General features: G+C 44.1%; 1 protein-coding gene across 1 annotated transcript in view; it reads right to left on the bottom strand.

The window, feature by feature from the left end:
• Positions 1–317: 317 nt before the first annotated feature.
• MAML2 (mastermind like transcriptional coactivator 2) overlaps positions 318–15,463 on the bottom strand; it is a 209,467-nt gene continuing 194,321 nt past the window's right edge. Inside the window, exons 3-5 of the mRNA XM_066544729.1 lie at positions 12,806–13,009; positions 10,707–10,818; positions 318–5,062 (exon numbers count right to left, since the gene is read on the bottom strand). Coding sequence (XP_066400826.1) covers positions 4,080–5,062; positions 10,707–10,818; positions 12,806–13,009 — 1,299 coding nt within the window. The 3' untranslated portion in view covers positions 318–4,079. The remainder of the gene's footprint in view (positions 5,063–10,706; positions 10,819–12,805; positions 13,010–15,463) is intronic.

Here is a 15,463-nt window from a genome sequence, read left to right on the forward strand (position 1 = left end):
AGTTCTCAGCTTCAATTTTTGCAGAATCCCAAGGCAAATTGCTCTGTTGCAAGATTCTATCAATCCATTCAACAGATAGCATTTTTATTAACCATTATTTGTTAACCTTTTCTGGTAGTGAAACCACATCTTTAGCCAGTAGGAAAATATCACAGCTCTCTGGCAAAGAGGCAGGCTGAGCTCCTGGAAGCTGCCAGATGTTCATTTTTCTCTCCCCCCTCCTAAAATATCAAAATTTTAATTTACTCAGATGAATGAGCAGTTGACTAAACAGACCTTCAATATAAAATTCATAGTAAGAAAAGAGACACTTGGGATAATTTTGATTGATTTACTTGGCAGAGTTTTGATAGCTACTGAAAAACATACTATTCATGTTTAGGTGAAAAATAAATGGAGTCAAATAAGTGTCACTGCATAGTACTAGGAGGTATATACAGCCACATGTAAAAATGCATAAACACAAACATTTCTGTACAGCAACTTTTCTTTTCAGTCTGTATAGAGAAACACTGGTTTATAATATGGGGAAAATATAAAGCAGACATACATGCAACAAGGACATGACAGTTACATAGGTCCCACCTGCCTCCCAACAGCTGAAATAACAATAATAACAATAATTATAATAATAAAAGCCTTTTTTGGGGAAAAAATTTGAAACCTGGAATGTTTTCATGTTGAGGTTTCCAGAGAGCTTCAGATGTGAAACATATCTGAAGGTGATTTAAAGGCTTGATTCAAAGCCCTGTGAAGGCAATGGAAAAACTCCATTGGTTTCAGTGAGCTTGGGGTCAGACCCAGCTATTTAACCATGATCCCATTCTGCCCTCCCCCAAAACCCAAAGTTGAAATCTGCAGATAAAAATAAACAATCATATCATACAAAACTTTGTATATAGAATACAAAAGGTAACAGTTGAGTTTTTGTATAAAATACAACTTTTTGATAGTATATTTATTTCACATATGTATAAATATAACCCAAATAATATGATTTTTATTATTCCTACCAAAATATTATTACTTTTTGTTGTTGTTTTTACAAAAGTTTACAAAACAAATAATTCTTTATATTTACAACCCAATACTGTGAAGAGTGCCCAGTCAATGATGAAAAATAGATTTTAAGGGTAGTGCACTTAGCCATTGCAAAGAAAGAAAAAAAAAAAGACACTAGCTCCATTCAGATGCAAGTGTTCTGAAGAAATGATACTAGATTCAAGTTTTGGTTGCTAGAGTCTTTCACAAGCTCTCATTTCAAATGCATCAGGCATATATATACAGGACTGGAAATGGCCTCTACCTTTTTTGAATTTACTTAAGACAGGATGTAATTTTGCTCCCAGGGATGGCACTCACAGCCCAGTGTCTTTTGCACTCCAGGCTGAGGCCAACAGGACAACACTCAGCACTGAGTCCACCACTGCATGATACCATAGAACCATGGAATCATAGAATATCCTGAGTTGGAAGGGACCCACGAGAATCATTGAGTCCAACTCCTGCCTCCTTGGGACCAGCTCCTCGGCTGAACAATTTTTTTTTTGCATTATTTGAGGACCTTGAAATCAGTCTGGCCCTAATACAGAAACCAGTGGTGGCTTTTTCAATGGCATGTGAGGGTAGTTGAAGTTACCAGACTGCAGTGCCCATTGCTGATGGTGATGCTAACTCAGCCTTGGCCTCAGTGGCATCCATGGCAGCTGTCTGTCCCTACCAGTGTGCTGGCAGTCACTGCTGACCTGCTCGTGGGCAGGCAGTGTGTGAGGCAGAGAAGTCAATCTTCCTTTCACTTCAAACTCATGCAGCTGCTGCTTCAGTCTAGTTTTGCACAATTTATACGGGACATGTTTGTTATATCGCATCTGTATCTCTCCAAGCTTAGGTGGGACCCCAGTGGCCTGAGCTGAAAAGCTCTTCAAAGGCTTGAAAAAACTTATACTGATATATCAGAGGGATCACATGCACCCTGACCAAACTTGGGGAGAAGAGGGAGCTTTCTGGGCAGCTGAGTCACCACGTTACACAATGCAGAGGTGTGCAATGATCACTGCTGGGCTGGCAGAAGGGACTCTTCAGCAGGCTTTCTTGTCCCTCTTATTTCTCTGGGAATGAACAGCCTCTACTGGCATATCTAACTAAATGCCCATGTTACACCTATTGTGGAGGTGCTGGTGCTCATTTGTGTGACGATGCTTCTTGAAACATCCTGAAAAAATGTGCCCATTTGAAATGACAGGGTGAAATAACTGGAAAAGCCTTATTAAAACCTCTCACAAGAAGTAGGTCACATAAGTGCAGAGGCTATTGTCAAATAGTCTACTCATCCCAGTGCCACTAACAAGGATGAATAAAGCACTTGCACGGGCTGAGCAATGCCTCTTGGTACCAAGGCATGGGAACGTAGGCATTGTATTCCTTTGCCACATCCAGTTTTAGCTAATTCAGAGGAGGCTGTGAAACACATTGCACCCCATCATTTGAAAGAACAGCACTTTCATTTGAATTGTGAGATCTGTTCCCATCCATGAATCCTGTCTGAATCACTGTGCAGCTGCTTTATAGTGACATAGCATATCCTTCTGATGCCATTACTGACCAAGCCTATAGCAAAGAATTTAATATAGTCAAGACTATTCCCTGGCAGGTGTGGGACAGCCTGCATCCTTACTGCTCTGCTCTGTTAGCCTTCAAGGCAAGGTGGCTGCAAACTGCTCATGGGAATGGTCCTTGCCCCAGTATATCTTCTTTCTATGCACAGAAACTGCTCAGGACAAAATTAGCTGGTCCATCCCCAAACCCAGAACAAATGATTGAGTCCAGTGCCCAGAATTAATCCCCAGAACTGTTTCGTGTACAAGCACAAATGTGGCTGATGGAGCCTCTTGCTGTGAGTTATAATTGAGGTGCATGCTAGTTTCAGGGGCAGAGCCTCTTGTACTCCAGAGAGAGGCTGTGGGGACCTGGGCCATCAGCAGGACTCTTTCAAGTCTCCCCATATGGCAAAGGAGAAAACAGGATGGAACCAAAATGCTGTGCAATCAAAATGGCAGCTTCCCCCCAGGCAGGTAGATGATGGCATTTCATCTGGGCTAAAACTGTTTGAGAGAAGAAGATCAGGCTGATTGATACCTGATTGATACTTGCCGTGATTTGAGATGAAAACAGGGACAGTGGCTTAGCTGAGCCACTTTAGGTATCTGCACTTCTCTAAGCTGGACTGGGAGAGTAGTCAGGGACAAATCATGAGCACCCTTCTCACTCAAGTTTCTATTAAGTCACTGGAGTCCTTGGGGAAGGGCAAGGTGGCAAAGTGAGGATCCTGAGCTTTGGAAGTAGTTCATCTTATGTTTCCCTCAATGCCCAGAATGACTGTGCTGCTGGCAGAACAGCAGCATCCTCTAATACTCACTGCAAACACTGGTGAAAGGGAGAACGCAAATGCTAGAGCACACCAAATAACACGCTGGATGATCTGTTTCCTTCCTCCCTTGGATGAGACCACTTACCCTGCTGTGTGCTACAAAAGGTTTATGACAAAGTCATTGGGAAGGCAAATGTAAGTTTGTACTGTGCAGAAGTAAACAGTTTTGTAATGCCATGAGATTTACACAGGGCTTGATGCTGTCAGGGCTGAGAAATCCCAAGGAAGTAAAGGGCTGTGAACAAGATGACTGAAGAGCTGTGGAGCACTTGGGGCCTTACTTGCACTCAGAGAACTGATGTTCCACAGCTCATACCACTGTCTGGTGCTTCCATGTGTGGGAAGCTGAACGCATTTTTTTCCCGGAGCTCCTCTGAGAAGAACCAATGAGTTTGCAATGGGCTGGGCACAGGTCTGGGGAACAGACCCTTCACATGTTTTCACTCCTTTGTGGCAGGCAGGAATATCACTTAGACTGTCACTTCAGTTTTGTTCCTAGAGCTACTCTTCAAACAGGGCAGTTGCTCTATGTTGTATTTTAAAGGACAGCCCAGTTACTGGAGTGTAAATTAATGAAGCAGGTTGTTGGCATCTAAAGAGAAAGCTAATGTCCTTGCTGCCTCTTCCTCTGGTTCCCTCTTGGTACTGTCACTTACGAGTGGTTCCCTAAAATTTCATCGAGGTTGATGTCTTTCATCCAGTCATCATTACCTGGTTCTGTTTTCAGTAAAGAATCTATAAAATCCGTGTCACTGTTGAGCGCAGGTCCTATACTGTCCCCTTGCTGGTTCAGAAAGTCAAATGCTAGGTCACTGCCATGCTCACTTCCTTGGTAAGCCCGGGAGGTTTGGTTGGTGGTTGTGAAACCAGTTGATGGCAGAGATGATGGCGGTGTCATACTTGTTCCTGGCTGATTCAAGGCAGGCACAGTTTGTCCTCTCAGCTGATTGGGTCTTATGCTGAGCCCTCGTAGCGAGCCAGCAGATTGTCCATTTAGAGTCTGGTGCATTTGGTTTAGAGGGGGCCTCATTTGGACTCCCGCCGGTAACTGGTTAGGAGGTGCCAATGCACGCTGAGGAAAATGCTGGTTGCCTACGCTGCGCTGCAAAGACTGGTTAGGATATGGAGTGCCCGTGGGGAAACGCACCCCTGCAGGTTTCAGTGCATCCTGCTGCTTCACTGCAGCCTCTTGCGGGGCCCAGTTCTGGGCATTGGCAGTGGCCGTGATCATCACATTGGTCGGCCGTTGAGCAGGGATAGCTGTCGCTCCATGGGTCAAGCCTGGCCTTATTTGCTGAGCGTTGACCACTGACCCCGTCCCAAAAGCTGCCCCGTTGTTCCCCTGGGTCATGGTTTGCTGTCGGGACACCATGGGGTTATTCTGACTGGGCAGAACTTGATTTTGGTTTCTGTGTGGCTGCATTTGGTTCATTCCTGAAGTCACATTGTATGTGCTTGGTTGGTTGCAAGGAAGGTTCCCGTAGCAGCCCAAACTCCGAGCAGCAGGAACAGAAGGCATTCGGGTTCCAGCAGGGGTGGACATGAGGCTGGAGCTCTGGGGCATGATGCTATGAGTTGAAATTGGGTTGGATAAGGACATGTTGTTGGAGCTCATGCTCACAGCTGGTGAACCACCTGGAAAGAAGAAAACAAAGTGTTACAACAAGCGTGGGTGCATCAATATGTGGTGTCATTCAAATACCAACAGCTCAAAAATCCAGTTTTCTATGAGCAGAGTTTCTTGAAGAAGACACTTGCTCTTAAGAGGACTTACATGAACTTGCTCAAGGCCTTGAAGATGCCTATCATCCAAAGGCTGGTTTGGTCTATACTAAGCCACCTGTGGTTTTTCCATACCTTCAGAGGAGAGCACATGAGCCAAAACTGATGCTCATTGTAAGAGAAATATTGGAGCAGGGAAGGACAGACAGAACCACTGGGCAGAAGAGAAGACTTTCCTGCCTTCCTTTACAGAAGCACTAGACATGTCAGGACAAAGCCTCTCTGATCAGAGATCAAGAACTTTTCCTTACAGGGCATAGCTCATCCTGGCTTCCTCTAGAGACAATGGGGAGTGAGAGGCACTTTAATCAGGCTTCTTTTCCACCTTTCTTAAACACTTACAGCAGCAGTATCCATCCTTTGTTTGGGAATGTCTGTCACAGATGACAGCAGGAGCCAAGAGTGCCTCTCACACATTTGCAGCCGTATGCTGGGGCAGGAGCTCAGTCCAGTCTGTGACGTACCTGTCCTCCCATGTGGTGGCTGAGCAGGCATGGGGACATGACCCAGTGCTGTGCCTGGTGAGCCCCACATCTGCCCTTTCTAAACTCTCTTCCCAGCTGGGCTTATGGCTATATAACTACAAGTTATGAGTTGGCAGGAATTGATCACTCCTGGCTGATTCGGCCCAATGGAGGATTTTCCTGTACTTAACAACTGCCAATGGATGACAAGAAGAGAGAATTTTCTTGCCTTCAGCTGCCAAACCTCAACACAAGCTCACTTCTTTGGCTACATTGCCATAGTTTGAGGCCACAGTAGGTCACTTATACCATGAAAGCTGAGTGCTTATGCAGTGCAGGACTGAATTAATCCCTGAGAGACTGGTTGAAAAAGTCCAACCACTTTTTAAACTCAGCCAGTGTAGATGGCACTGTGAAGAATCCTTTCTGCACACAACCAGCTGCTCCACATTGTAATTCCCTTTGCTACTGTTGCTTCCAGTACAAACCCTACAAGAAGCACAGCTCAAAAAGGTCAGGTTCAAGGCAAATGAAAGGAGATGTTTCTTCACACAATGTATGGGTCAGCCGAGGAAATCTGTGCCACATGGCACAGCACAAGCTAAATTCTCACACATCTTTGGGTGGCCCTCAAAGTGTGAGAAAAGCTGTCAAATGAGCTTGCTACCAAGGTACCACTGCATTTCAGGAATTCTCTGAGCCTTTCCCAGAGGAGGAACGAGGAGATTTGCTGTTTCATAGGGTGCAACTAATAGCAATTTTTGGGCATGAGACATTGCCTTGGTTAGATCCTTTGTACATATGGCAAAACCAGATGGAATTTGACTAACTTCAGCTTCATCACCAAATCTTATTATATATTGGTCTGTGTGACTAATTTTATTAGTTGGTCCATCATAAATTCCTTCCTACTACACAGTGCTTCGAGACTGTGTCATGCCTGCAGCATTCTCCAGATACTTCAGTCTCAGTGTGTGGCATGTTTTCCAGTCCCTTGATCCTTTGGAAGTCCCTTCAGAATGTGGCAGTTTTTGATGTTGATTTCAGAGCTGTACATCATAGCTGGTCACAGCAATAACTTTTGCACATCTCCATTGTGGATGTAAAGTAAGCTCTATTTTTCCAGTTCAGCATCATCTGGGACAATGTTTGCCTATCCAGTTTCAATCACAGAGCCTGCCCATGGTGATATCTGAAGACCTGTCAGCCATTTCCTTTTGAGCTAGGTTAATTCTGTGCCACTCAGGTTTCTTAACCAAAATAGGCAGTAAGAAGTCAGATGCTTTAAGGGACATAACCTGAACAACTATTGCCTTTAAGCTGTGGATTCATTGAAAGAGATACCATGCAAGTTTAAAAAGATTCTTCTAACATCAGCCCATGTTGCTTGAAATTAAATAAATCTTCCCCTTCCTTAATTCTTTATTATTTGGGCTGTACCTGCTCCCCAGTAGTTTTGCTGAACTCTGCATTAGGCTACTAGGGCTGCAATTACCTACTTAGTCTTTTAATTTTTATCATGGCATTAGCAGTCTCCCTTGGTGTTTCAAGACTACATAAAAGGTGACACTAAGAATTTGGAGAACCTGTCAGCCAGCTCTTTTAAAACTCTTTTAGACAAATCACGGGCATACATATTTAAAAAGTCTATGTTTAGGAACAGCTATTTAATATACTGTTCCTGTTGAAATTTCACCATAATGATGTTCAGCTCCCACAGTCTGGAACCAAAGAAAAAATTGTATATTTCTGCTTTTTCTGCATTATTTTTATACATATACTATTTCCATTTAGTAATGGATGTAAAGGATTCATTTCTTTCCTTAAGGACTTAAAAAATAACTCTTCCCAAATCATTATTAACACTGAGTGTGACTCCACAACCAGAGTGCTTGTTTCAAATCAATATAGACATAGATACCTAAATTAAGAAGCTGCCCCTAGTTTGGAAGGCAGCCTGTTCCACAAACAGGCTGCAAGTGGGACTATAGGGGATCTAATTATCCTAACAACTGTGTTGTCTTAACTTAAGCACCTAAATTCAGTCCCTGAGCTGGGCAGCCCCTGGGACAGGGTACGCTATGGGGAGTCCACCTGTTTTTAGCCCAACAGGGACGATCACATTCCCACAATCAGTGCTCAGCTGGCAACCACGTGATTAGCCCCATCTTTGGCTTTGCTGGTGGGTTGTGAATTTTTGGAACTACTGTAACATCTCCTATGAAGACAGGCTGAGACAGGTGGGGTTGTTAAGATGGGAGAAGAGAAGGTTCTGAGGTGATCTAGTAATTTCTAGTACCTAAAGGAGGCTATGAGAGAGAGAGAGAGAGATAGAGAGAGAGAGAGAGAGAGAGAGACGGGGACTTTTTACGAGGATATGCAGTGACAGGACAAGGGGGAATGACTTTAAATTGAGGTTTAGCTTAGACATAGGGAAGAAATTTACTCAGGGGTGGTGAAACACTGGACTAGTGAAAGGGTTGTTAATGTCCCATCCCTGAAAGTATGCAAGGCCAGGATGGATGGGGCTCTGACTACCCTGGTCTAGTGAAAGTTTGGAACTAGATGATCTTTAAAGTCTCTTCCAACCCAAAGCTTTCTGTGATTCTGTGATTATTTTTTTTTTTTAGGGATGATAGGGATGGGTCCCTGATTTTTTTTTTTTGCTCCTGTGAGCCCATATTAAAGAGAGAATTCAGTGGCATTTCAAGAGATGGTTCTCTCCCTCCAGCTGAACTGCAAGTTTGTAGAGTCACTTCATTGCCACTGGGATGAAGCCCCTCATGGGGTGACCCTGCCAGCTGTTGAGCAGACCTCAGGGCTACCATCACACTGCAAATGCTACACTTTTTGAAAAACACAAGTGTTTGGGAAGGGGTTGTACTTTTTGCCAAAAGACGAAGCTTCCTCTTTCTTTGTTTTGCTATTTTTATGCTTTTATTTTTAACGCAAGTATTTTCCATTCTTATTTCTTCCAGATGGGAAGAAATGCCTTCCCCAGAAGCACTCTGTACAGCAGCTGGGCACCCCAGGCTACAGCAATCTGGAGAAACAGCTTTTCTACCCAATTCACCTGCTCCTTTCTTGGGGGTCTCTTGCCATGGCATGGCACTGTGGGGAAAAGTATAGGGAAATAAAATACTCAACCAAGTTTCTCCAGCCTGTGCCATTTTATTTAGCTTTTTGTTTCTTCTTCCCTGATCTGAGCAAAGCTATTCCCAGAAAAAGGAAACAGTTTCCCTACTGTTACTCCCTTATGCAAGAGTTTCCTAATCACTCCCTCTGGTAGCTTTGCTGGAAGCTCCCAGCACAGCCCTTTCTCCCAGGCTTGCATGAAAGGCTGCTGTCCTCCCGGGGCTCACTCAGCAGGGACTTGAGATTTGAATGGACAAGTGCTGCCATCCCCACATGTTTCAAACCGAGGAGATGCGACTCCAAATATCACAAGACTGGCAGAAATTCCATCAGATTAACAGCAACAAGAGCTGCCACATAACAATGGTGATCTACTCACTTTGGAGCCTTTCACACATGTGGCTGCACTTGCTTCCATTTTCTGTCTCAGGCTAGAAATGGATTGTTTTTAAGTAAAAGCCAAGAGTCTCAGTTAATAATTTGATTCCAGGAACAAACCTTTAAACAACACACCAAATCACAAGATTCCTCAGCAAAATGCTGGGCTTGCCAAAGCATTTATTTTGGGAATACAGGAGATACCAAGCCAGCGAGCAGGGCCCTTACCATGGGATATTACACTGGGATGCTTGAGCCACTTTACTGGAGAAGATTAATCCCCAGGTCCATTAGAAAGCAGCAGTTTCCAGGCTGCAGCAAGGTTATCACTGCTAGAACTTGTAAGCAGAGGAAAGGAGTGCATGAATGCTACTTGAGTGGCCCAACCTGGCCCATCCCTACATAGTCAGCAGATTGGGCAGAGGGGTGGCATGTGAGTAAGCTGCACTTCAGAGCACATTAAAATTGTAATAGAAGCAGAAAATGTTGTGCTACGAAGGACAGGTAAGAAGGAAAGACTCAGATCACTGGCTGAATCTGCAGAGCCAATAATTATGGAAAAGCAACAAAAAAAAAAAAGTCTCCTTTTTCTTTAGCATGTTGCATACAAAAATATACTAGAAGGCAAAGAATTCTTTTTATACTTATATGCACAGACACTTTTGCAGTATAGAAAACATCCTTTGGTCCCATCTGCTGCATTTCCCCCACCTCCTCTCCCCTCAGCATTTTTTCCTTACTCTGCCTTTGCTCTCTGAGTCGCCCTCAGCCAATCAGCAAGGTGAAAGTATGAAAAGCCAAACAAACAATCCTGTGCTCCAACAACTAGACTCTCGACCTAGCAGGTCAGGGCACAAGAGTTGAAACAAAGGACTAGTCCTGAAGTGTTGGGCATTTCCTGCCCTGGGCAGCTCTGGCAGAAAGCAAGGGCTTTTACTCTACTGTTTGACTGATCTGTTGAAATGCTGCATGTAGAGCAGCTCTAAGGCCATGACCACAGCCTGTTAAACACACCAAAAGTACCACTCATGATGGTGCTGTGTGGGGTACTTAAAAACCTGTGTGAGGGTCCTCACACTGTACATGAACTGCTGTTTGAAGGGAGGGAGGGTTCTCATCTCAGTCTCTGAACCAAGTTGCACCACATATGTGAGAAAAGCATCTGAACACAGTGAGGTTGCATAGTCAAGAGGACCCCTCTGCATCAGGTATGTGGGTGCACATCTGCCCCAGATAGTGCTAATGGGAAGGGTACCAACTCCTCCTTCCCCATGTCTGAGAGAGACAGTATCAGCCTGGATGAAGCACCAGATCATACACCAGCACTTCTAGTGGTGCAGGACGATGAGGTAAATAGCACAGGAGGGCACAGCCACCACCCACTGCCTCTGCAGTGACTGAAGCAGATATCCTGAAAATCATGCCCCAGTCATCCCATGCATGCATGCCTCTTATGGGTGCTCTTCTAGCTGGAAGGAAGGAAGAAAGGAAGGAGTTGCTTTGAGGCCATGGGTACTTACCAGGATATTGGTTTGCTTGTTGCATGTTGACCACATTCCTTCTTTGGTCTTTATAATCTGGTGGTGGTCTTGTCAAGTGTCTGTTCAGCTGGTCTTGTGGAGTTATTTTCTCCTAGAGGATTAGAGTAGAAGTACATTAATTTGCTTTTCTTTTTGCTTTCCTGTCTCTGTGTTTTGCCAATCTCTTTCTTTTCTCAGTTATGCAAAAGGTGAAGTATTCCTTCCTTTCACCCTGTCTGGTCCACAGGACAGTCACATGTGAAACTGTGCCATCACCTACTGAAGTCTATATGGAAATATCTCTGCATTGTGTTTGAGTCTGGTTCAACTTTCCTCTCAGCCTCTGAGAACAATGTCCATGTCTGCACTGCAGTACAAAGTATATTTCTATTTCAGCTTGTCAAACCCATCCACAGCCATGCCCTCCCTCACTCTGTCATCCTACACTGTAGGGGTGACCACAAAACCCAGTAAAATCCTTGCTTTTTGCTCCCCCCAGCTCTCCTTACTAGGGATACCAGCAGTAGGGATATACACCTGGTTTAGGACAAGGACAAGGATGGTGCTGGGCTGGCTGTTTTCATGCCACTCAGCATTACCCTGTGCTTCCTTGTATGAGTTGCTGGTCTTTCCTCTTACATTGGGAGTACAAGAACTGGGGCAAGGACAGCAAGGAAAGATTGCAGGAAAAATATTAGCTAGGGAGATTTTTTTTTTTTGAGCTCGCAGGGACATGTCTCTGGTGAGATAGCCAAGTCCTTGAACTGAAATCTGACTAACTGGCCTGTGCTCATAAAGATCTCAAAAGAGCAGGCACCAGAGTCAATGCTAAATGTCTCATCAGCATCAGTGTGATCTGCTGCTCCTGCTCACCCATGAGACGTGGTTCCTTGGGATATGTGCCCCCATGGCAGGAAATTGTGAGTTTGGTGCACATGTGCCTTTACTGGACAGCTGCTGGGACAGCATCACACCTCTTGTGCAATGTGCACAGGTTTTGTCCTCAGCTGCCAGAATGGCAAATCAGCTTGTCAGTGTGAAAGAGTCAGGCCCTGGCTCATGATGTAAGTCCATCAGAGTAATTTGGGGATAATCTGCCTGAAAACAGCATGTATATGGACCTTCTAGTGAAAAATTTGTATTTTCTTCTCCCAGGAACACTTAAAACCACTGGGAGAAGAGCCAATCTTGTGTTATTTAGGGCATTTCCACAATTCATGATGGGAGGGAGGGGTCTGATTAAGATTTGTAAGGTTTGTTTTTATATCCTGCTCAACCTGAATCCTTGTGAAGAAGACAGACTCCCATGAAATCCCTGCAATTCATGTAAAAACTGTGGGCAAGCTTTATGTGCATTTCTATGTACACAATACAAAAGCAAATCCAAGCTGATTAAATTTCAATTTTATTTAAGATAAGTTATTAGAGCAGTTAAGTTTTTGCTCTGCTAAAAATTCTGACGAAAACTGCAGCACAGAGAGCTGACTTTGCACTTCTTTTTTCTTCTGCATGAATCAAAAAGTCAATAAATATTTCCTTTCTAGAATCTCCCATGTCTCCTAAAATGACCAGAAAATCCCAAGTAGTCTCTCAGATACCAAAGGACAGAGAACTGGCTACAGATACCTAGAAATGCAAAAATAAAACCACAGAAAATAGGACTCATACACAATCCCAGCCAAGCCCACAAACTTGTGTTGAACCCCAAAATCAAGGTACCTGATCCTTGTTCACACACAGGCATTTTACACTATGCTGCCTGGGTGACAGCTCCTGGAAGTAAACTTTCCCCTGAGGTGGAAGTAGCATAGCAGTGCACCTTGGTTTATTTTGCAAAGAAAACCACTGACAATATTCTTGTGTCTCAAAACCAAGCATATGCTTGGATTGTTCTTGTAATGAAACTGTAGGAGCTTGGAAACTTGTTCAGTATAGATTGAAGAAGGTTTCAAAAAGGCTTAGAAAAGTGCTGAAAAATACAAGGCGCACTCTTGAAGTTTTAGGCATTGCCAAAACAACCTTGAAGTTTTAGGGGGCTTTCTTTTCTATTGTTTTTATGACAATATTTTCCATGTAAAATAAGAAATTAGTAAACTTACAGCTTCTGCCAACATCTGCTGCTGTAGAAGGAGTTGTTTTTGCTCCATCATTTGCCGTTGCAGAGCCTGTTTCTTTTCCATCAGCTGCTGATTCAACAATGATTGCTGGGATGAGTTCATGTAACCACTTCCAGTGTTTGGATTTGAGCAAGAACTGGAGCTTGGAGTGGGGCCAGCTCCCTGGCCTACCACAGAGTGTTGTTCCTGAAACAGAAGAGAAGGTTCATGAAGGATGAAAATAATAACAAGCGTCAAGCAAAGGAAATAATCCTTTTTATGTAATTAGCTGAAGCTCAGGACACAGCCCACAGACTCTCAGGACAAGTGACCAATACAAAGGCTATGACAAAGTAAGAAGAGGATTGAGTAACTTCATCCCTCAGGAAAGACTGAAAATGTGCCAGGTGGCTCCAGTGGAAAGCCTCAATATTGTACCAGGAGCTTGGGAAATATTAACAGAAGTAACAGAGCTGTCCTGGGGATCTTTCAGGAAACGTGCATTGGGCTGTACAGCAGTTTGTTTGACCACAAGGGAACTAACTCAGTGTCTGCTGGTTCCTACCATCTGGTGAACAGCAGTGAGAAGCTGCAGACTTATTGGTAGAAGTGGCATCTATTCTTAGAAAATACAGAGGTGGGAAGTTAATACTTCACAGTGGGGTGAATGGTACTGCTTTCATTTGTCCCGTCATCTCCCTGACAAGAGCAGTCTCTGAGAGACTGCTAATTGAATCCCATTAGCACCACGATTAAATAGGCTTAGAGTGTATCAACTTCCTCAGTAAAATAAATGTGTTACTGGCAAGGACCTTGAAGACTCTCTCTGGTCTTTGTGAGGGACCTAGATCTGCTTCCTGCTCCCAGTGTGCAGCTCCATAATGAAGGGATGGCAAAAAGTCATCTTAGAGCGCAGTGGGGAAGGAACATGAGGACTCAAACCATGCTCATACAAGAAGAGAATGTACATGGGATGACAGTATGCTGCTCCTTTTCTCTTGGCCATTATTTCCCTTCGCACTAATGTGTTTTCTGCCTACTTGCTCCAGCAGTGTTTGGTATTTGGGCCTTTACCAAATGTAGCTTTCTCAGTACACACACAAAAATACTTAGCCTATGTTGGATCACTCAATACCCACGTATTTCTTAGCCACACAGCTACAAAGAAAATGGGATACACTGAAGAGGTCACAATAGTCAGGAGACACATCCATTCTCTGACCCCACTTGGCTGCAATTCACCATAAGAACCAACCACATAACTCTGTATAACCTAAGAGGCAGCAGCATTTTTGCCTTGCAACACAAGACCTCACAGCGGGAGTCTGATGCTCCCTGTTGTGCAGGGAGGCGTACACTCTCTCGAGTGGCCAGGATCTGGGCTGCTATCCTAGTAAAGCTCTGCTCCATGGCCATGTCCCCTGGGGCATTTGGGCAAGCATGGGCTGACATCGAAACAAAGATTGGTCATATGTAGCCTACCCATGCCCTGACGACCACAGAGCACTGATGTTTAGCACTTTGCAACCTCCAGGAAAGCTCATTCTTGTGCCTTAGCTTTTGCATCCCTCCCCTCCCCAGTAACACACTCCATACAGACTGATCCCACTTATCTTTCTACCATCTGGCATGGAAGAAGCACAATGATTGTATGGGTATTTCTATTTTAAAATAACTCCCTGGCTTCTAGATGGGGCTACATGAGTGTGTAGCTAGTTAGATAAAGTATTTGAAGACTGTTACTGAAATAAAAACCTTGACTTTCTTCTGGAGCCACCTGCAGCCCCCAAGGCAGTGTTACAAACCCACCCTTCAAATTTATTGGGCTCTTACACAATTATATCCTGCACACTTTCTTTCAGTTCCAGAAGGAATCTAGGATTGCTCGGCACTGCCACATTTTTCAGCCCTTATGCTAGCTGCAAGATAGAAAATACCTCCTCTCAACAGACCCGCTTGCCAAGTTGTTGCGCAAACTTTTTTGTCTTTCCTAAAATATTTTGAAAAGAAAAATATGTTACAATAAATTGGCTTTGACTTCTATATTCAAATGACAACTCTAGCTTGAACCCAGGCACATGTTCCATCCATTAATAGAATTCATCTGTTGTGTTTTTGCACAGATAGTGCAGGCTCCCCCGAATGTGCTTTCAGTCCTACGTAAAAAAACCAACAAAGCCTAAGTTTTTCTTTCCCTCATTCCCTACCAACCCATATAAGCAGTGGGGGGGATTTTGTCTTAAGATAAACTGTGTAGTGTTCATTCACAGTATCTATCAAAGAAAGCTCTTCTGTAATAGCCATTGGCACAAAGCACCAGCTGCTTGGCAAACAGACCCTGAGAAAACAGTGTAAATCATCAGCTTGGAGCCAGGTTGGGGGTTTTTTTGCATTTGGTCCTTTCTCTGCCGTTCATGAAATGTCAGTGCGAGCCTATGAATCTACGATGTGTTACTTCTCCTGCCTGCTGATCTTCCCCTTGCAATGGGAGAAGGAAGAACAGTTTCCTAATAAATCAGGAGACTAGCTGCACAGCAGTTTGACCCTTCATGGACCAGTGCTATCGGGCCCTGCTCTCACCCTGCGCTTCCATCCTGCAAATCAGACAGCAGAAGGGCTACACTGCTGTCATGGACATGGGGCTCTGCCCCTGAACAGGAC

Source organism: Molothrus aeneus, chromosome 2 (assembly GCF_037042795.1).
Source record: "Molothrus aeneus isolate 106 chromosome 2, BPBGC_Maene_1.0, whole genome shotgun sequence".
In the NCBI taxonomy this organism is placed as follows: domain Eukaryota; kingdom Metazoa; phylum Chordata; class Aves; order Passeriformes; family Icteridae; genus Molothrus; species Molothrus aeneus.